Source organism: Erpetoichthys calabaricus, chromosome 2 (genome assembly GCF_900747795.2).
Source record: "Erpetoichthys calabaricus chromosome 2, fErpCal1.3, whole genome shotgun sequence".
In the NCBI taxonomy this organism is placed as follows: Eukaryota; Metazoa; Chordata; class Cladistia; order Polypteriformes; family Polypteridae; genus Erpetoichthys; species Erpetoichthys calabaricus.
The window spans coordinates 103,032,767-103,054,629 of NC_041395.2; the positions used below are offsets into that span (position 1 = coordinate 103,032,767).

Below are 21,863 nucleotides of genomic sequence, written 5' to 3' on the forward strand. Positions count from 1 at the left end.
GTCACTTAAGCAATATGTGCTTCATCAGCAATAATTGAGTTCTCGTTAAGGAACTGGGTTGGAACAAAAACCTGCACATACTGCGGCTCTCCAGGACCGACATTGCCCACCCCTGGATTAGAGCTTTGTTTCATTTCTGGAATTTGCTTTTATTTTCTTTATTGGAACACAGAGATATTTTTAATGGTCCTTCATTGTGAAAGAATTCATGTGTACAATTAATGGAAAGTGCTGGAGCTATGAAGTTGCAGTGCAGAAGAGGGATGAGATGGAGTTGAGGAAGAGACTGATAATAATCAAATGGGTTTAAATTATTAATGGATCAAACATCCGTCAATGAAAAGGTATTTAGTCAGTTGTCTGTGGCCTTACCAGTTAGCTTTTTTTTGTGTTTACAGCACTCCCATCCATATAGAACATTGCTTTGTTTGCCATAAAGTCTTGTGAGTTGAGCAGATACACATTCATGAAGTTTTTGTTCTTCACTTTTAATCCAGTGTTGCAGTGTGTATTTGCAAAAATATTTATGAAAATTCAAAGTGTGGTCACTACCTGCTTGGGGTTTGCATGGTCTCATTTGTGTAGATTTTTTCTGTAGGTGGTATTGTTTTCTTGTTAAACTCACAGCCTAGCAAGTTAGGTTGGTTGTTAATTTTTAATTGTGTCTGTGTAAATAAGTGCTGGTGCTCACATGTGGCCTACAATGGACTAATAGTTTTGCTACCAAGGCTTCTGACACAAGCTTCAACCATGACCCCAAACATTGGGTCCAAAAATGTTTTAATGGATGTTTGCAATAGGGCAACACAGTAGTTATTTCCTCTTGTTTGCAGCAGAATTCTGTCCGGTGTATATAGAGTTTGCACAGTTGTACTGTCTTTTCTTCTGCAATACCACATTCCCCACTACGTCCCAAAGATACATAAATTAGGCTGACTACTGATGTAGAACTGAGTGAGTGTGAGTGTGCAAGAGAGTGCACTCTGTGTTGTACTGGAGGTCCATCCAGGGTACTTTTCTGTCTTTCACCCAGTGCTTCATTCCTTCTGTAGGAATATGTAAATTAATAAAACAAAGGAATGAAACTTTATGATATGACAGGATCATGCAGGATAATATAAGATGATTGTAAGAGCTGCCCAGCAGATATGCCTGTATATGTACAATAGGCAGAGGCAAAATAAAGAACCAAAGAACAAAAAAGATCAATAATATTTGTATTTATTACTATATTACAGTGTGATTTTTGTATCAGAAATTAAACACGTAGTTTCTGAAAAATGGTCAGTTAAACTAATAACAGCATTCAAGACCATTTCTGTTACACATACAACAATCAAGGTATGCAGGCACAGTAAATGTGATCAAAACAAATTAAATGTATAATCTTATATTGTATATATAGAATATATATAAATATACAGCTCTGTACAGTACAAACTGTATGTTTCTATTTCAAAAGTTGCCTAATGCTCCAGTACAAGTAAAGATGAATCCAGATTTTATAGTTGGTCATACACGTGACATCTTAACTAGATGTACTACATTGATTAACTACATTGTAAACTAGACAGAGCAATATCACTGTTTGTGCCACTGTTGGGACTAATGTGCTTGTAAGGAAGGCAAATCATTTATTCGTTGGGAGTGGCCATTTTAATAAGTTCTTCCAACTAAAAGTAGATTGCTCCATTATAACCAGAAAAACCCTGATTCAACCGCACCCCCACATGGACTCTGTTAGGTACAAAGTGTGCTTTGTCTCACCATCCACATGGATCTTTTGGAATCAGGCATTCATCAGAGCAAGTGATTTTTTCTTGTTCATAATTGTCCAGCGTTGTATCTTGTTGCATTGTTGTGTTGCATCCTGCATAAGTCTCTTTCAGAATTTTTGCCAATCCCATAAAAATCCTGATTCATGCAGGACAAACATTTTAATAAGCCATCATGATTTTGTGTCCTGTAAGCTGGCAGCTGTCCATTCACTTACTTTTTCCTACCCTTGACTAGATACTTTTTGTTGAATCATTCTTCAAATAGTCAGGATGTTGTTGTGTGTGGGTGGTCATGTCCTAGATGTTCCCACCAGTGCACCGTGACTGTTTCCTCATTGTCTAAATAATAAGTAAATATATCTGGGTCTAATTCCTGTCTACATGATTTACATTGCCTGAGCTGTAATGCATAATGTTGTGTGCATGGGTGGGTCTGGGTCACAATAATGCAGATGGTGTTTTTTTCCTGAGGATTGGCTCCAGCAAAAATCCAGCCAAAAGATTAAAAAAATATGCTGGACCTGCTTACAGCTTTATTTCTTGGTGAGCAGCTTTGACAGAATGATTTACTAAACCATGAAAGTGAGGTGGACAGGGGTTAGAGGTCTGTAAAGATCTTAGCAGTCAAGTACTGTTCCAAAAGGATAACTATTAACAGATGATGGGATCTTCTTATGTTCATACAGTGAGAGACAAAATATTTCAGTTAGAATAGTAACTAGACAAAGTCTTACCTGAGAACCCAAACTTTCTCTCCAGTTTACAGTGACAAAGTATATCAAACCAAATCAAAATCAAAAATGACAGCTCTGCAGCACCTGGCTTGCCTGTGATTCACTAGTCCTGTTGTGATTTTAAAGTATAGTAATTTGAGATACAAACAGCAGAGGGCAGCTTTCTTCATTATTTTGTTTTGTTTGTTTTTTTTAAACTCCATTTTTTACATTACTGTATTTTTTTTATTATGTGTATTTTCTTAACTACCCAGTGTATATTAATTTTTTTTAATTATTTTTTGCCAATCTTTTTTGATTCTGGTACATTTTTGTCTGTGAAAGTATCTGTATGCTGTCTATGTGTCCTTTTATTTAGATCTTTACACCTTGGCTAATGTACAACCCACTAGCCATGTGCCCTTTTGTCAGCTCCTAATTTTCCTTCCATCATAATTATTTTAACTAGACTGACCCACATTCTTTAGATGTGTGTCCTTACTCTGATTCATTATGAGACATCCAAATGAAAGTAGATGGAAAACCATGTCATTAGCTTTGGGTTTGTATCTGCACTGGGGCAGAGGCTCTTTTAAGTAGTTGTTCTGCATTGTTCATTTTTCTGATTTTATACCTAGTGTCAGTTAGGTTTCTGCTTTCCGTCTGATGCTGGTGGTGTAGGCTTAAGCCCCTACAAAATCAAACTCGATTAAATGGGCTTAATGATGGATGGAAGATTTAACAGCTATATTAAACCTTAACACTGCATGCCCAGTTCAAAACTGTTGTTTACTTAAAGAGCACCAAGGCCAAAGGATTCTTGCTCAGCTCAGTTCCCTCTTCTAAACATGGGGGTAGAGATGCTTAAACATTTAATATTGAAACCAAAGATTTTAGATGATACCCATTTCATTTGGAACTAAACCCCACATTTTACAAATACTGGATCTAGTTAAGTTTGTTTAGTAAATGCATGAGGATTGCTGGGAAGGGAGGACCTGGCAATTGGATGGCAGTTTCAGCCCATTGGAGAAGAGGGGAGCTGCTGAGGGACACAGGTCAAGGTGACAAGATGATACCCCAGCTTTCTCTGCTTTACTAAAGAGAAACTCACATTAGTATACCATCAAAGAAGTTCCCAAACAGTTTTTTGCAGCTAGCAGACTCGGGTATGGATTTTGCCATATGATCTCACTGCTTCTTACCACTTGATGTATATTACTGAATGCTGTTTACTTCATGTTTACATGTACAAATTGTAACTATGTATCTGTATAATACAGATTTGGATATGAGATTTTTGTGTAATTAAAGGATCAATAATTGTATCTTTCAAATTGTCTGCAATGCTTCTTTCAACAGATCAGAACTTACAAAACAAGAAACAAAAGTTTAGATTTTTACAACAGGAAGCAATCCCATGCATTGTGTTCAAAAGACTTGGTTAGAATTAACTTGCTGGAGTCCATGTCAAGTGTTTGTGCTCACTACCTGAGCAAAACATAAATATCTGCAACTCATATCGTGAACAAGACTATTCAAAAAGCACCACTTTGGCAGCTTGGGCAAGGAAAAGTTTGAGTCAGTTGCTGATTAATTTGAATGATCTTTTAATATGTAAATAAGAACAGCAAGAAAAAGCATAATAATCACAAAGGGGAAGCTGATAATGATTTGAGCTTTTTTATGCCTGGAGTATCACATTTATGAAATGCAGTACATGGATGGTAGCTGGATGCCTTTGCTGTCAAACTGTTCAGTGAAGATTCCCAATTTGTAAAATTTATGTACTTAGCAACAGGGAAACGTTCTCTACATGGACACACATTTTTTTATTTTAAGATTTTCTAAGGAGAATGCCCATCCTTTACTTTTTTGAAGATAATGATAATTAAAAAAACCTTCTTGTTTTTATCCAATTCAACTCTACTTCTGCCTCACTTGACTTTACATGGTGGTGCAGCTAAACATAATGCATTTGTTATACCTTTTAAATTTAAAAACAAAATAATGTTATATTGAAGTATGTAATTCTTTTAACTGCTTTATCTTTAGTACTTTTTCTAAACATTGCATGAAGTGTATGTATAATGTGTTGATGTTTTGTCATCTCTTGGAAGGGTCTTTTAAAAAATCAGACATCTCTCTATTATAAAAAAAAATCTTGGTGGATGGGAGACCAGGGAGAAGAGACGTGACCTTCTCGGAAGACACTTTACCGCGAGATGAAAGAGATTGGCCCGGAGCGTCTCGCGGGGGACCTTAAACATGAGACTTGGTGCCAAGAGATTGCAATTTGACGTCCCGCGAGAGACACTTTAACATCACACGAGACAAGGCAGTGAGACAACATTTAAAACAAGTTCACAGACATCTAACCAAGCAGTTGCTGGAATGCTTTTGGCAGACAGACATCATGTGCTCCCTGTGCTTAAAACAACGACAAGCAATAAGCGGAACACACAGCTTGCCAGCAGCAGCAGCAGGAAGCCAGCAGATGATCCGACCGCTTCTCCTTAGCGTGTGTTCAGCCGCCCCACCCCTGTCCCCCCTCTCATTCACAACACAAGCGGTAGAGACAAAAAGTGGCAAAAGGACAGCTGCTGTACAGGCTTTGAAATGATCGATGCAAAGCGCGACATGCAGAAAACGCAGCTCGCCAGCAGCAACAAGCCAGCAGATGATCCGACTGCAACTCCTTAGCATGCATTCGCGCCCCCCGGTCACAACGCGAGCAGCGTTATACATCCTGCGAGAATGAGATTTAACCACGCCCGGGGCCGGAAATAAAGGAGAAGTATTGTTTTTACAAAAGTTTTAAAGTAAAAGTGAAAATAATGCATATGTAACAATTCCCATGAAAATAACAATCAACCCAGAGGTGGGCGAGCAGGGGGCAGAGCCCCCTAGTATAGTAAATTACAATTGGCTTACCTGGTAAAATAAGGAGTACATTAATAAGCACAGGCATTGAAAATGCCTTACAGGCTTATCATAGCCTTCAACTTTTTTATTAATTAAGTGGTCCGTCAGTTCCACCTGTAAATATTGAGTCAATCTCTGAAAGCTTTCGTGTGCTTGTTTCAGCACTTACGTCTTCACACATCCAGCAAGTTCACTCACACAAGGCCAGTTCAACTTCTTGTAGACACAAATTACTTTTGTAGATGACGTCTGGATGGTATTTATGATGACTTGTTTGCCTAAAGTGGCATTTTACAGATTATGTTTATGATTGTTAAGTCTAGATGTTTTTAGATGGTGGGCATGAAGTGTATATTTGTGATAAATCTGTACTTACTTGCCAATAGTGAAGAACAATGTGATATAAAAAAAAAACAAAAAAAACTCCTTCATAGGAATGCTCCCATATACAGAAACAATGATACAGGAAAAACAATGCCTTCAAAGGTGAAACAAACATCCCAAAAAATCACACACATATCTTGGACAGTATGGTGTAGTGGCTAAATGGCATTGCCATTACAATTTCCACCACTACCTCACTATATTTAATGAATGCTGATTGTCTCCTTAGATAAAGGCATCAGTCAAATGAACAATAATAATGACAATAAAATAGTAAATGAAATTTTGTATTTTTGTCAAGCTGCAATTTTTAACACTTTAGGTACTGCAAAAATGCATCTATTACTGATGTACTATTATGTAAAAGACCTTCTTTGGGTTTCATAACACTTACAACACATCAGTAAAGTGGTTACTGATCTCTGTAATATGACCTACTAATAACACGTTACTTTGGAGTGGTCTGAAGTGGCTTAACTAAGACTCGTTTCTCCTGATATTACATATTTAGGACAAGACCTGTGAATCCTTCATATTAACAAGTAATTTTTTACATTATGTCAACATGCCAGCTGACAGCGATGAATAACTAATCTACTGGTGTTTTGTAAGTGTTATGGAGACCAAAAGAAGCAGTTGTTAAGGTCTTATTACTTAAGAGTAAATGAGTAATATATGCATTTTTGAAGCATCTAAACTAAAGTGTTACCACATTTTTAATTACTGCAGTTTGTTTTGTTATAATGCAGATTTTATCATGCAGTTGGAAACATCCTTCCATATATTTGTAAAACTAGAAGCATCCCTGGTTTGGACACCAGTCACTAACAAGGGCACATAAGACCCACACTTGCTTAAGGCCGTGTTACATTATACAATGTTTCCAGAGATTGTCAGTTGTAACCTTGACTTACATAATCTTACAGGTGTAGAATTCCTGTGGAGGTTTATCGTCTAATCTGACATACCCAGTGACTCACTCCAAGTAGTCTATGACTCGCTCTGACAAAATCAAACCAGTCTCTGTGTTCATTAGAGCTGATAACCGATTAATGCTCGTCTAAAAGCACAATGCATGTCATGCAGCAGTGACGAATAACATCACTAACAGACAAGGAGCTTGTCTTCCTCTTGTTTTATATGCCACGACAAAGTGGGAAAAAAGAAAATAAAAGGGCAAAGATTGTGGCTGAACTTGCTGTACCTGTTAACCTTTTGTATAGCACCGGCTCTGTCAGCTGGAAGGCTGACACGTAGTCACTAAATGCCCAGTGGTTTTTAGATGTGTAAAATGGCATGGTCTGGTGATGAGATAAGCAACTGCTGTCGGCTGGTCTGACACACTTCACAACTACAAGTGGCATATTGTGAAATCGGTTTTAAACTGAACTATTTTAATATAACCTGCACATTTTGGAAAAGAAACTGGAGAAAAAGCCCTGCAAACATGGGAAGAACATGAAAAGTCCAACAAGTAGAAACCAGGCAAGTTGTTATACCCAGGTCATTGTAGGTGTGAGGAATCAGTGCTAACCACTGCACCACCATATTGGAAAAAAATACAGATAAGCATCAACATAATATTCATTTAGATTGAAATGAATAGGAATTTTTAATTAATATTGTATAGATCAATTTCAATTTTTATCCAAAATTGCCATGGTGGCCAAGTGATGGATTGGCACCCCTTGCACCATTCTGAGAATGTTTTGTTATGAGATGTCATGGCATTACAGTGGCAACCATTGCTGCCTTCCACCTCAGGGAACCTGGATACAGTTTCACTGCCTTGGCAAGTACCCCCTAAGGTAAGGGTAATCAGTAAGGTAGGAGTAATTGTGTTTATACCATACAAAAGACTGGCACCTTGTCCAGAACCCTAGTCCTGCCTTGTGCAGATGCTGACAGGGAAAACTAAAATGTTTATGACCCTGGTTTTGAAAATGGGTAGCTTGTTGAATTATACACTACACTTTAAAAAAACAATAATACCAATGATTTTGTCCTGAGGTGTCATTTAGTCTAAAGATAGAAAAGCATTTTTATACTGATAAAAACCCTTAATGGACCGTTAATTTAAACCAAATGGAATAACTCATCCACACTCCAGCATCCATAGTAAAGCAAATTGTGCTTATTCCTCAAGATGACCACAAAGTAAAGACAATATGAGACGTCCTTCTCAAAGTTGACATTTTAGCATATTTTCCAAGAAAAATACTCAAGACTTTGGTTGCAACTTATGTGCATGGTTACTAAGTGACTGCTAAAACATCTGGGGATATGTGAACTTAAATTATGTCCCTTTTTCATCTCCTGCAGTAATACATGATATTAGGCTAACACTCTATGAAATGAGGCATTAACATGCACCAGGGACACTGAATGGTGTCACAACTGTGCTGAGAGATTTAGGATATTGGTGGTTTGGGATACATTAAGTTCACCAAATAATTAATATTACAAACCTACTCCTGAAAGTAAACTGTAGAAAGATTCCCATTGAAAAGATTCAAACTGAATCTTCTATGGGATCTGTGATCCTGCCATGACCAAAGAGCCTTGAACTAAAAAGAGCAATGTGGACATGAGCAACCTTGAAGTTGTCTCCTTTGGACCAAACTTAAACGTATGGTACAGAAACATGCCATCCAACTGAGCTGTTAGACTGTATGACTTCGGCTTAATTCTGGGCTCTGTGTGGACTTTGGCTCCTGTAGTTACCTGAAATGCTGAATTTTGCCAGCACCTAACTGAGGGGCTGGTATCTTTTGACCGCCTCCTGCTTCTGTTACTCAATATTTATTATTGAAGTTAGAAGTTTTTTTTAAATATTTGAAGTGGACAAAGCTCTTGTCTTCCTCCAAATGTTTCCAGTATAAGCTCAGCTCACCCTTAATCTGGTTTGAAATAAATAGATTTAGATATCCTTGAGGTCAGTTGCAATTACTTGTGCCAACCATTCCTCCTTTTCCATACCCACTTAATTAATTCTCATAATGCAAAATGAGTCTGGCATATTTTAGAAATTGACTCAATCATTTGAGTTAGAAGGACCAGATTCATTATTAAACTCCATCTCCTGCTTGTGTGTCCATTAATGTTCACAAAATAGCCGATTTTAAGAGTCTCCACAATCCAGATGTTAAACCAGGCTAGCACATCTTATTTTCTTTCATTTGTTAACTCAATCCCTCCATGTTACAGGAAAGTCACACAGAAGGAAGCCGAAAGAGATGGAGAAAGCTGTCAAAATAAATTGTTCATCCCCTGGCACATGGCCCACAGATGGATATTTGTGCCCCTGGGTTTCTTGCAGATGTATCTCTCCAAAGGTGAGCCCATGCTGATCAAGATGGGAAAGTGAAGTTCAAATGTTACCATTGCTAAAAATGGGTTACCTGTGAAAAGCCCTTGTTAGTGTAGGAGTTCTCTTCAGGGTTGAAGCCAGGCCTCATTTTGGCTGGGTTTTGATGTCCTGTGCTCTCTAAATCATGTTCGTCTTGCTTCATGGGCACTCCATTGCTACAAATGTTATTTTCATAAGAATCCTAAACAAAAGTAAGAACATAAACTGTTTATGTACATAACAGTCTCAGTGAGCGGTGAAGCAATACTGTGTATGCTGTTTCAAATCTAAGCGTTTGTGGAGTCTGACAATCTCCGTCTCCAAGTTCTTTCAACATCCAAAAATTGTACAAAGATAATTTTCATCCCTAAGTGTAACTAGTATTAGAACTTTAAAAACACTTTTATCAAGAACAGACCATTCAGCCCAACAAAGCCTACTAGTTCTATCCACCTAATTCCTCCAAAACAATATCACTTTGAGTTCAGAAGGTCCCGAAAGTCCTACTGTCCATCACAGTATTTGATAACTTATTTCTTGTGTCTATAGTTCTTTTTTTGAAGAAAAACTTCCTAATGTTTGTGTGAGGTTTACTCATAACCCAAATGTAAAAATGAAAGACAGCACACTCAAAGGGGGAACAGGTGTGCATCCATGTGCAGTTCAGCCAATTGCATCATATTGGGGTTGTAATTTGTGTACCTGTATCCCATTCATCTTAAAAGGACATGAGCAGGATGGTGGGGAAAGACCTGAACCTTATGTCGGGATTAGGAAAGGGAGAATCAAGAAGTGTCGGCAGTGCGGCGGTGAGGAGGCTGACTGGTCAGTGACCCCACGGAGGAGTAAGCGGATGGCACTCCAAGGGGTGGATCGTTCTTGGCAATGCACCACTGAGGAATGGGGAATGATCATACAAATTTCCTCTGGATCCTAGATATGCCAAATAGGAATTCATTCATTCATTCATTTTCCAACCCGTTGAATCCGAACACAGGGTCACGGGGGTCTGCTGGAGCCAATCCCAGCCAACACAGGGCACAAGGCAGGAAACAATCCCGGGCAGGGTGCCAACCCACCGCAGGACACACACAAACACACCCCACACACCAAGCACATACTAGGGACAATTTAGAACCGCCAATCCACCTAACCTGCATGTCTTTGGACTGTGGGAGGAAACCGGAGCGCCCGGAGGAAACCCACGCACATACGGGGAGAACATGCAAACTCCACGCAGGGAGGACCCGGGAAATGAACCCAGGTCCCCAATGGAGCCAATGCAGACGTTGATGGAGGCAGCAGGATGTGGGTGTCTGGCTCTGAGAACCCCAACTGATGCCAAAGGAGGCAGTCTGAACGAGAGCTAGAGAAAGGGTGGTGTCTGTCCTGACTGCAAGAACTGATGGAGTGAGCAGGGGAGACAAGGAAAAAAGATGTGCTGGGCTGACAGAAAGGAAAAGGACAAGAACCTGATGTCTGCATGGCTTAATAGCTGGTTGTAATGGACTATTTATTGCTGGTTTTAACCCTCAAAGAAGACTGGTTGTATAGATTATTTATATTTTATTTATATTTACTTCACTGCACTGTTTGCACTTGGTTTGACTGTTGAAAATGCAACCACTAGGAATTTTTGCACTACACTCTTGCTGTGTTAAGTGTCCTCATTGCCTGACTCATCTTAGTACTACCATCACTGTGCAACTGTTTGGCAGTTGATAGTGTTGAGTCCACTACAACTTCCAATTCTTTCTCATAAAGTCTACTCTCGATTATCCCACTGTGTATTCAAATTTAACATTGTTACATCCTAGGTGTAATACTTTAAATTTACTGACATTAAATTTCATCTGCCACAAATCTGCCCAAGCCTGTATGCTGTTCAAGTCTCTGTGTAATGATTCAAGTTGTATGAGGTTGAAATGTGCCAGTCAACAACATCTCCTTATGGACAGCAGATCACGAGTGAGAAACATTTCAGCTTACTTGTCAGGTGTTTGTATTTTGTTGACAGCAGGTATCCTGTCACTTCGCAGTAGCAGTAAGTTGTCTGTGTTGAAAGTAAAACCATTTTTTGACACACTAATAGAGAAGCTCATTAGAGTTTACATATCTGAGCAGAGTTTTATTTTTGACAAATCATTAGTCTTTGGAAATGTTGTTTAGCAATGGAGCAATAACTGCCTCGTATACTTAATGAAATGACAGTATCTCCGCCGAACAGCAGTTAGAGTTTATTAGTGCTTAGTGATTGCAAACTGGTGAAAAACTAAACCCGATAATATGTTTTTATTTTTAATTTTATCTTTCAAAATTATTTTTATTTTTGTTTCCATTTTTTTCTTAGTTTAACCTAACAGCTGAAAATACCAAATTTTCTGAAAATAATTTAGTGCTAGAATAAGGGTTTTAATATTTTTGTCTCCTTCTATTTTGATCTCTAAATGGAAAGTTGAAGGAATAGACTCTCTTTGTTTTTAGCATCTTACATGGCATACTGTCTCTACCGGGGGATACCTTGCTGCTCTTGTGTTGTGCACTGATGACTATTAATTATAATTTTAAGCTTAGATGTTGCATACTGTATGTCTCACTCTTTATCTATCTGTCTGCGAGGACAAGACAAAACCTTTTATTCTGCTGGAATCCAGGCACTTCCAGGCAGTCGGTGCAAGTGCATTGAGAAGGGTGGAGACAACATTGAGAAATTACATTATCAGTTTTGTTAAGGTTCGTTCCATTCTCTAATAAATCCCATTTTCTAACTTTAGCTTGACTCCCTTGTATATATTTATATATATATATATATATATATAGTATATATAGTGACGCATGGGTGCCTGAGGATCACTTTCCAGGCTCAGACAAGGTATGCAATACCCCACTGGGTACCCCACTCCATAGCTCCGAGTCGCTCAGTGAGGGCACCTAAGCCACGCCCCAGTCAGCTAAATCATGTGATACAACATAAGTTTGAGGGCTCCCAGAAGATGAAATCTTAGTCTGAGGAACTTAGTCTTGAATGAGGAGTTCCCTGACTCACATCTGGTTGAGAAAGCAGAAAGTTCTGAAAAGCTACAGAGACTGTTGAACCACCACATGCTCATTTTTGTTCCATTTTCTGGACATTGCCAGTACACAAGGTGACCTACTCATTGGCAGTAAACATTGGCAGTCCTACTTTTCTTTGGTTCTTCTCTCCCACATTTACACTCACTATATACTGTATATTTATATATAACCTATGATATAGTTTCTGTGATTTTAATGCTACCCATACACCCATTACATACCCTCGTGCTACTTGCTGTTCTTGTGCAATGGATTTTTAAGTTTAGATGACTCCTAAGCTTTGACATTACATCCTAGTTTATTATGTTTGTTTTCACACTTACTATTATTTCTTGGTCATGTTGAACTCCACACCAACATGTCTCCTTGTATTTTTGGGACCAGAAGCAAAAGAGGTTGCAAACAGGCCGAATAAGAACTGGCTTTACGTCTTCCCCACGGACACGGCCTGTAAATACATAGGGGTTAGAAAAATCCTCCCACTGAAAGAGAGGGTCAGGTGTCTGGAAACGTGACCTGTGATATCTGAGATAACTCTAAATGGCAGTTTGACTTACCATGCATTTATTTTCAGTAACCAAATGAGCATCTATCAGGATTATGTTAAATCATAGTAAGAACATCAATAACTCAGTATTACCTGTAAGCTGTGTGATCAGCAGACCAGTTATTATGGTGGCCACCCAGCCAATGGCGCTATAGTAAAGGTAGGACAATGAATAGAAGGTGTCAGCCAGCACAGGCCTACAGAGACAGAAGCAGGCATGTGTTTACTCCCCATTTTGCCATATAAAACTTGAATTTCTAAATTTACACACTTTCTTCATGTTTCTCATTGCATGTCTGAAGCAATTCAAAAAGTGACAGAATGCTGCTACCTGTTGATTTCCACAATGGGTGCCACAGTGCTTGCTTTGAATGTCTCATTTATGAGCATACATCCACTGGTGTTGAGAAACAAGGGAAGAGCTTTAACTGTTGGTGCTGGATAAATGAAGGCTCCAATGCCTACCCAGAAGGACAGGCTGATCCCCACCAACAGGCCACTAGCAGCCCCCTGCAAAGAGAGCACAAATCATTATCAGTCATCCTTGATTCATGTCTTTAAATTATATTTTCTTTAAACATTTTCACTTATTATACATTTTGAAAGCTCCCATGGCAGTGTCGGTAGGTTTCAGAATTTCCTTAATGAATCTCCACTGAGCTAAACACACAAACAACATATGCAGGGATTTTCAAGCCTAATTTATGGAATACATTTTCTTTACATTGTTATAAACCAAGAACTCTGAAAGCATCACCTACAGCAATTGCTTGAGAGCAGCTAAACTCTACAAGGCACTATATGACAAGAGCAGTCTCTCTGAAGCCGGATGTGGGTAAGCCATTTCTTACGCAAAAGTCTGGATATATAAAAGACAAACTTACCATGGAAATTGGCAAAGTTATAGCAAGTTTCGACCATCTACTGTATAAGTCCTATGCAGACTATTTTGGAACTAATTAGATCACAGTTAACTGACATGTTCTCTCAATTCAGTTGTCTTCAGTGTTGGTAATAACACTTAATGCATACGCTCAATGCTAATTACATTATGATGTGCTGTGTATGTGTGCCAAGGCAAATTGTTAGGGATTGTGATGATTTTTGGCTCACGGTGATGACAGTTTTCGATTTCCTAGAGCCATCTTCTTGGAGTTATGTGCTGACTATTGCCTGAAAATTTCTACAGGGGCATGGTACAATGGCTGATCACCCTCAGGGATTAATACACGAATACATGAACAAAATACCATTGGTGAAAAACATTACCCTAAGAACAAAGTCTGATCTCTAGCTTTTTACTAAACAGTGGCTTATTAAATCTGATGCTATTGCTTTAGTGGAAGCAGCACCAAATGGTCTGACATTCTTTAATCAAATCAAGAGATACTGGTAAGAGAGGTGGTTTTGGGATTGTTCTGTGTGATGAACTGTATACTGCTTCTAAAAATGTAGGTGGATTACTATTCTCTGTGGCACTTATATTAGACATTAAAACAGAACCCAACACAAATGTCATACTAATTTACAGACCACCAGGGCCATATTCTTTGTTCATGATAGTATCTTTTCTGACTTAGCTATAAATTATAATTATGTAGTGTTGATGGAGGTTTTTAATATTTATGTAAATGTGAAAACTGACACCTGTAGCAAATGTTTTACTCACCAGCTAAACATGATAGGGTTTTGCCAGATTATTAATGGCCTGACTCACTGTCATAATCATAGATTGAATCTAATTAGGATTTAGGTATTTCTCTACTAAATTCACTTACTTCTGACCTACTTAATGTACGCCACTTACCTATGTTTGACTTATTCTTGCCCTTACTAGTGCAATTGCAAAAATAAATTAAGGACATTGCAACATTCAGATAGAAACTGTACATCAAAAGTTATGGATATTTCAAGAACCTCAAATATAATTAGGGAGAACAATATCTATCTATCTATCTATCTATCTATCTATAGATCAGTTGATATGTGATTATAATGAATCTCTGAAAGAGGGTTTGGCTAGAGTAGCTCCCTTAAAAACAGAAGTGACTAAAGCAGGTTTCAACATCCTCATGAAAATTAACATTGTAGTGTCCAGCCCTGTCTTAATTTTAATTTGATAACAGAGTAGGAAGACATAACTTTAATTTATTTAAAAAAAACACCTACCTGTCCCTTAACAATAGTTAATCAGTTACTGGCAAAACTCCTAGTGTACTAAAAGTGTCAGATGATTATTGGACAAAATCAGAGCTAGACCCAAAAATGCTGTTATCTATTTTCTGAGCTGTTTTCCCACCCATGTGAAAGACACCAGAGATATTGATTAAAGTATCTTGCTAGCCGATGGCCTAGGACTCCAGAACTTTCCCTTTGACTTTTTCTTATAACTGACCGTGGACCCATCAAAGGTTTATATTCTCCAGGGATCTTGCTGACTGGAGTTTTTGTTTTCTTCACCTCTGGTACCAGTTGGCCATGGCTCAACAATAATATCAATAGATATACACTGTTAGGATTCTTTTGTGCTATCAGATTGAAGTTCCTTTATTTACTGTGTGTTTAAATTAATCTGTTTATTTATGTGGGTGCATTTTGCAATTGATACTTTGTTTTACCTATGAATATGTTACAGTGCTCTTAGCCTACACTCTACGAAGAACACTGTACAAAAATAAATTGACTTGTTTTGACTTTACCTGACGTTAATAATTAATACCCTCTGTGATCACAGGTTAGAGTTAGACCAGTGTTCCTCTTGTGTGCCATAAAAGCAACAAGAGGAGGTTGGCATCAGGAAATTTTTTCTGCAGAACCTCCAGGCTAAGGGAAAAATCGCCAACCTTTTGAAATTGGAAAATGGCAGTTAAACTAGCAGAGAGGTAGCACTAATAACATTTTTAATGTATGATTTTATGTATTAATAATAATAATACATTTTGTTTATATAGCGCCTTTCCCATGCTCAAGTGCACAGTTGTAGATTGGACTATTTTATCTTTTTTAAGTACTTTTAAACTGAATTTCTGTGCCTTTCCCATCAGCCTTGTCCATGCACAGCTCACCTTCCAGTTAATCCATGGGAACAAGATACCCAGAGAGAACAGGCCAAGCATTGGTCCACCACACATCCCATGGATACTAAGTGCTGCCTGAGAAAGAAAGAGAGAAAGTCATGAGGTCAGGCATGAAACCCTTCTCAGAATGTGAGCCTTATGTGTGTACTTATGTCCTGTTTTTCTGTATATGTTGCAAGTTGCAAAAACTCAAAGTGACCTGGCTGGACCTGTAGCACACATGCTAACCACCTGCATTTTTATCCCCAAACCAACCCCTTTTAAATACCCGCTGACAAAAAGAGAGCTGCTAAGATACAATTAGTAGTAGATCAGGAGATGTGCTTCTCATTTAAAAAGGATGGATCAACTGTTATCATAGCCAGTAACAACTTACAAGGAGTTGTTCACTAGAGCGCTAGTATTCAACCAGAGCCAAAACACTAATACGATAGAGAGTTCAGATGAGAAAACTGTTGATCATACACCAGAAAGCCAGAACCCCAATCAGTAATAAAGAGGTTGTGAGATGTCACAGCTTAGCTTGGTTTTAATCAGCCACCGTGTTTACGTTGTCCCACATCTCATAGAGCCGTGAAGGCAACCCTAGGAGATCTTTTATGTCTCCATCAGCATCACATGTGAGACAGAAATCAAATTTGGAAGGGGCACCAGTTTGTTTTTAATAACTGGTTTTTAAAGTCCTGGAGAAGCTATTAATTTCTTTTTTACATGAATATAATGCAGAAATCATTTTGCTTCGTTTGCAAAGCATGATGTATGAATACTTTATGTTAATAATGTTTTCTCATCTCACATAGCCTCCCTTCAAAACAATTATTAATTTTATAGTTTCAGGCAGATGAAAAAATAAATGGCTTCCTCACATCTTCATTGCTGTCCACATTGCGTCTCACCTTTCCATAACATTTCTAAGCACGTACCTGTACGACTCCACCCATACGTGAGGCTGCTATTGCCATGGAGGTGCAGGCCACGCCAAATACTATGCCTAAAGAGAGAAATATGTTGAAATCATAACGGTACTTTCTTCATCTCAGAATTCTTGCCCACCAAAATTTGATGAGCCACTCAAGCCCAGTCCTTGATGACCACATTGAATGGAGGTCTCTGCCCAGCCAATTTCTTAATTTAGAAACATCTCACAGTTAATAGAGCATATCATTTAATTAGACATTCTGTTCCTTGTTCTGGTTATTTTTTTGCTGTGTGTCAAATTCTTAGGTGTGTATATTTAACTTTATTTGGAAAATCAGTTAAATGTTTACTTGAGCAGAATGCATTAGTAACCCTCAATCACTTGTATTTCTTTTCTAGCGAAGAGAGGCACATCTTTCAGTTCTTTAGTACAAAAATAGTTAAACGTTTGACTACATTGTTATGATTCATTATAACTGGGTAAAAAAAAGCAATTAAAGAGTTAAATTTATATTCCCTTTAAGGTGTTTGCTTTGTATTTTAGTAAACATTTGATTACCAAAAAAGCCGTCAGATGCTACAGATCGCTGCTCTGAACTAAAGTAACTTACACAGGCCTTTGCAGATCCAAGTGCCCAGCTTGTCAGAAAGGTTTCTGAAGCAGCTCTTAACAAAGTCTTCGTACGTCACAGTGGCCAGAGCGTTGATACTAGCAGCTACAGTGCTACAAGGTAGGAAAACAGATCAATTAGAGACTGTTGCTAGAAGACTCCATAATAACCTGAAACAAAAAAATCTGGAGAATTCTGAAAGCGGCTGGAAGAGAACACGGTGGCTTGATCATGACAAATGGGTCACAGTCAAGCAAGTGGAGCAAAACAAACTGCTTGTGTTAATCCAGTGATGTATTTGTGGAGTTTCTGTAGAGTACTGTACCGGCAAAGATAACATCCTGAAAGGAAAAGTGTTTGATAAACATGTCAATTTCAAACATTTCACCTCCTGCCTCTTTTAGAGATGCATTAACTTTGCTGTACCTTCTGCATCTCCATGTTTCATTGTTTTGTTTCCTTTAAAATCTGTGGGGGTTAAAACCTCCTGCCATGCTGTATTACAGCGGAATAAACAAACCAGTCTCCTTTTGGGCTCCAGCTGAACCAATTTTTATTTATTTATTTATTTATTTATTTATATTTTATAGCTCCCTCACAATGTCACATGCTTGTTGGATGCCACATACCTTAATGTGCCACTAAATGCGCATGCCACAAAGAGTCCAGGAAGTCCTGGAAGATTTCCAAGTACCTCCATGACAAAGTACGGCATGATCTGAAAAAACAAGCAGCAATACAATATAAGACATTGTTGCATAGTCTGCCACTTGTAATCAGTTTAAGATGTTGTTTTAGTTTCACCTAAACACCAAAACTCAGACATCACAGCACAGCTTCTAATGTGTTCCATTACAACAATTACAACACAATTGGATGTGCCATAAAATTTGACAGTAGAATTCATCAAAATACTTCCAGGAGAAAATTACCAGGAAAGGCACAGTAACATTTTTTTTCAAATTGATTCTAAAAAGTGCAGATTTCAGAAAATGTCAGTAAATATTTCAGTAACGTATGCACAAATAAAATTGTGCCCTCTAAATAAATAAAATCTAGCAGTAGATCTAGATACAATTGTCACTTTTTCATGGTCTTTTTAAATGCGTTTTGTGCTTTTAGACATGCGGGTGTAACCAGACTTCCGTTTGTCATGAAGTTAGTTCTACTTAATTTTGAGCAGGGATGCCTAGCCCACTCGAGCATTCAAATGTTGGATATTAATAACGAAAATAAATAGTTAATTCAAGCAGTAAGCATTCTTTTAGCCAATTGATCCCACTTCTTCCACCAAATGTTGCAGGGCAGCCCCTAAAAATTCTTCTGCATGAAAATGGAACATCGCAAACATTTCAGTATTGCTTGGTTTGTTGAAGAAGATCAATCCTGGATCTTACTTTGCATTTGGCTTTGTTGACCTCTTGGCAGGTTTTGAAAAGAATGATCACAACATCTTAACAGGTTTGCAAAAAAATTGACATAAAAATGTTATATTGGATTTTACTATAGGGCACAAGATGACATTTTTATTATAATCTGTTTTGCAGCCTCTAGTGAACATTGTTCTACTGTTAGTATACAAATCATCTGTTTTTGCACATTTGAATTATTCTATTCTTATTTGTCTTTTGTTTTTTTGATGGTCACTCTCATTTTGGGACATTCTTTGAATGGTTACAGCCATATTGTTTTTGGTCACTATTTAAATTGCCAAGAGACAAAAGCTCTAGTGGCATACTGCCTTTATAAGCTTTTAGCATTCTGAAAAATAACTGCTACCCAGGGGCAGATCTACCATTGGGGCATTATGGGTTCTCCCTGTGCAGTTAGTACAGGTACAGGGCTTAGAGTTTATTTTGACTCACCCTCATATTTTCATTTTATGTAAATTTATTAAGTTATGCGCCCTGACTCCGTAATATAGAGTTTCAGGGAACAAGTACTCCAGATCAGTGTTGTTAGTTGTAGGAAAGCATTCAGTTTTTTGGGTTCCTGATTTTTGGTTCTTTACTTTTGTTTTTTTATTTGTTTGTTTTTTGCTAGAGGACTGGATTTTGCTGCTTGTGCTGTTTTTAAGCAACCCCTGTGTTTCACCTTTTTTCTTGTTTAAAGATTTCTCTTTTTTAATAGTAAACTTCCTTATTTTCAAAGAGCCAGAGTTTTGACTGTTTTTTTTTCTCTCTCCCTCCTTGTTAATTTTTGGTACTGAACACTATAAAGATTGTTTTGCAGTTGGGCTTTAACCATTCTTGGGTCTGTGTTAACTTCAGCCCACTTAGAGTTTGAAATAAAACCTATTTTTGAATATTAGGCCTTAGCAAGCCTGGGCCTAAAGTTTGGAATTCTAGGCCTTATTTGATATTCATGTGGCAGGTGATCAAAACGCGCACATATCTGTTAATTTTTAAGGAATCTGTTCCTTTAAACCACGGGTGTCAAACTCCAGGCCTGGAGGGCCACAGTGGCTGCACGTTTTCATTCTAACCCTTTTCCGAATCAGTGACCAGTTTTCACTGCCAATTAACTTCTTTTCCCTTCATTTTAATAGCCCTGTTTTTACGGATCCAGTCCTCTGAATTGATTTGTTTCTTCATTAAATGGCAGCCAAACAGAAATGAGACATGAAACGAGCCAACAGATGACCAGCGAAGCTGGGATTTCAAACTCCAACCAATTTCACTCCAACTAGTCTCTTAATGAGAAGCTGATTCTTGCTGTTAGTTAAGCCCGTTATTTAATTCAATGGCTCGTTGCTGCTCTCATTCTGCCACAGCAGACATTTCCAAATCTGATTTTTCTGTCATATGGTGGCTTGTTTGATGTTTCATTATTGTTTGGCCACTAATTAAGGAAAAAGAGACAATTAAGGGGTCTGAGTCAAGTTAATTGAAACTAAAGTAAAAGAAGTTAATTAGCAGTAAAAATGGCTCACTAATGAAGAAGATGGTTAGAATGAAAACATGTAGCCACTGCGGCCCTCGAGGACCGGAGTTCGACACCTGCGCTTTAAACATTAGTCCTCTGCAGTCATATGTAAACTCAGCACCCATCCCTCCATTCTTATCCTTAGTTCGAGGGCTATGGTTCTGCTTTGCTTGTGTATATTTCACCTACATAATGTGTCCCTCTTTCACTTTTCTTGTTTGGCCTGAATTCACTCTTTCTTATTTATGTCTAAACTCTAAATATTAAGTTACTGAGGGCACACAGTAAAAAAGGCACAATAAATTAATAATTCACTCACGGAGTGCCTACCTACCTGGTCAGGAGCTGAAACAAATCCAGCGGCCAAGGGATCACAGTTCATGTAGTAAGCATACATAATAAGACCTGAAAATACTGCACATCCAACAATCACAATTAGGCCAACCAGATTCAGGTAGAGAGCCCTGCAGGACAAAAGTAAGTTGCACAAATAATCAAATAAACACACATTACATACTGTACATGTTTACATTTAGATTTTCAATCAATTGATTTGTTAATCTATTTTCTGTTGTGCCTTAATGTTATTGTCTAAGAAGTATCCAACAATGGACAAGTGACCAGCCCATGGCAGAGTCAGTTGACAAATGCCAATCAACCCAACCTTCATGTGTGTAGATTGTGGGAGCAAACCAAAACATCAGGGCACAATATGACTGTGAAAACTGAGTTAGTGACTGAGAATAGGATTCAGACACGGTCCCTGGAATTATGAGACAGCAATGCTAGCTACTGTACCACCATGCTGTACTAAATTGACCTTTTTTTTCTTTCTTCAAGTGGTCTAGTAGAGTGTTTATTGCTAACTATAAATGCTAGGCAAGTAAACATGATAAAGAAAAGAAGTCCCATCATAAGATGCCCTTGTGATAAGTGCTTTGCCACTGACACATAGCCACTAGCAAAGGTCATTATGCACCAAAGTAATGGATGAAACCTCATAAGTAATTACTCCTGTGGTTTAGATGTAAATTTTAGACAATAAGGAGCAACTAACAAAGGAGTAAGAGTGAGCCAAGCCATTAAGTGGATTCAAGGAGACCCATTATATTAGACATGGTTTCCTGCTCCTCACTGTAAAGTACAAATGTCCGGGATGGCCCAGTCCTTTAAGGGAGACTTGGGGTTCAGGGTTGCTGGAACTTCTAGGATTGTGATGACAGACTCAGAGATTTAAACCTGTTTATTCTCGAGCAGAGGTTACTGTGTGGCGACCAAATCCAAGTATTTAAAATCCTCAAAGGCATTGATAAAGTAGATCCAGCAACATTCTTTTGTCCTAAAGGTGAATCAGATACTCGAGGACCTCACTGGAAATTAAGGGGAGGTGCATTTAAAACTGAAGCCAGGAAGCCCTTCTTTATGCAAGGAGTTGTGGGACTCTGGAACAAACTACTGAGCCATGAAGTTGAAGCAGAAACCTTGACAACCTTTAAGAAGTATATGGAGGAGATATTGGAACAGGTTAGTTAGTAGCTAAACAAACAGACTTGATGGACTG

General features: G+C 38.2%; 1 protein-coding gene and 1 long non-coding RNA gene across 2 annotated transcripts in view; one reads left to right on the forward strand and one right to left on the reverse strand.

The window, feature by feature from the left end:
* Positions 1-76: 76 nt before the first annotated feature.
* LOC127526720 (uncharacterized) lies at positions 77-3,819 on the forward strand. The gene is made up of 2 exons (XR_007934157.1): positions 77-344; positions 376-3,819. It is a non-coding gene; the product is annotated as an uncharacterized LOC127526720 (long non-coding RNA).
* Positions 3,820-7,804: 3,985 nt separating this feature from the next.
* The window catches only part of slc5a12 (solute carrier family 5 member 12), a 40,093-nt gene continuing 26,034 nt past the window's right edge, over positions 7,805-21,863 (reverse strand). The window contains exons 7-15 of the mRNA XM_051923133.1: positions 20,637-20,766; positions 18,007-18,095; positions 17,378-17,490; positions 16,772-16,839; positions 15,837-15,923; positions 13,103-13,281; positions 12,865-12,968; positions 12,548-12,672; positions 7,805-9,351 (exon numbers count right to left, since the gene is read on the reverse strand). Of these exons, the coding sequence (XP_051779093.1) occupies positions 9,187-9,351; positions 12,548-12,672; positions 12,865-12,968; positions 13,103-13,281; positions 15,837-15,923; positions 16,772-16,839; positions 17,378-17,490; positions 18,007-18,095; positions 20,637-20,766 (1,060 nt within the window). The 3' untranslated portion in view covers positions 7,805-9,186. The remainder of the gene's footprint in view (positions 9,352-12,547; positions 12,673-12,864; positions 12,969-13,102; positions 13,282-15,836; positions 15,924-16,771; positions 16,840-17,377; positions 17,491-18,006; positions 18,096-20,636; positions 20,767-21,863) is intronic.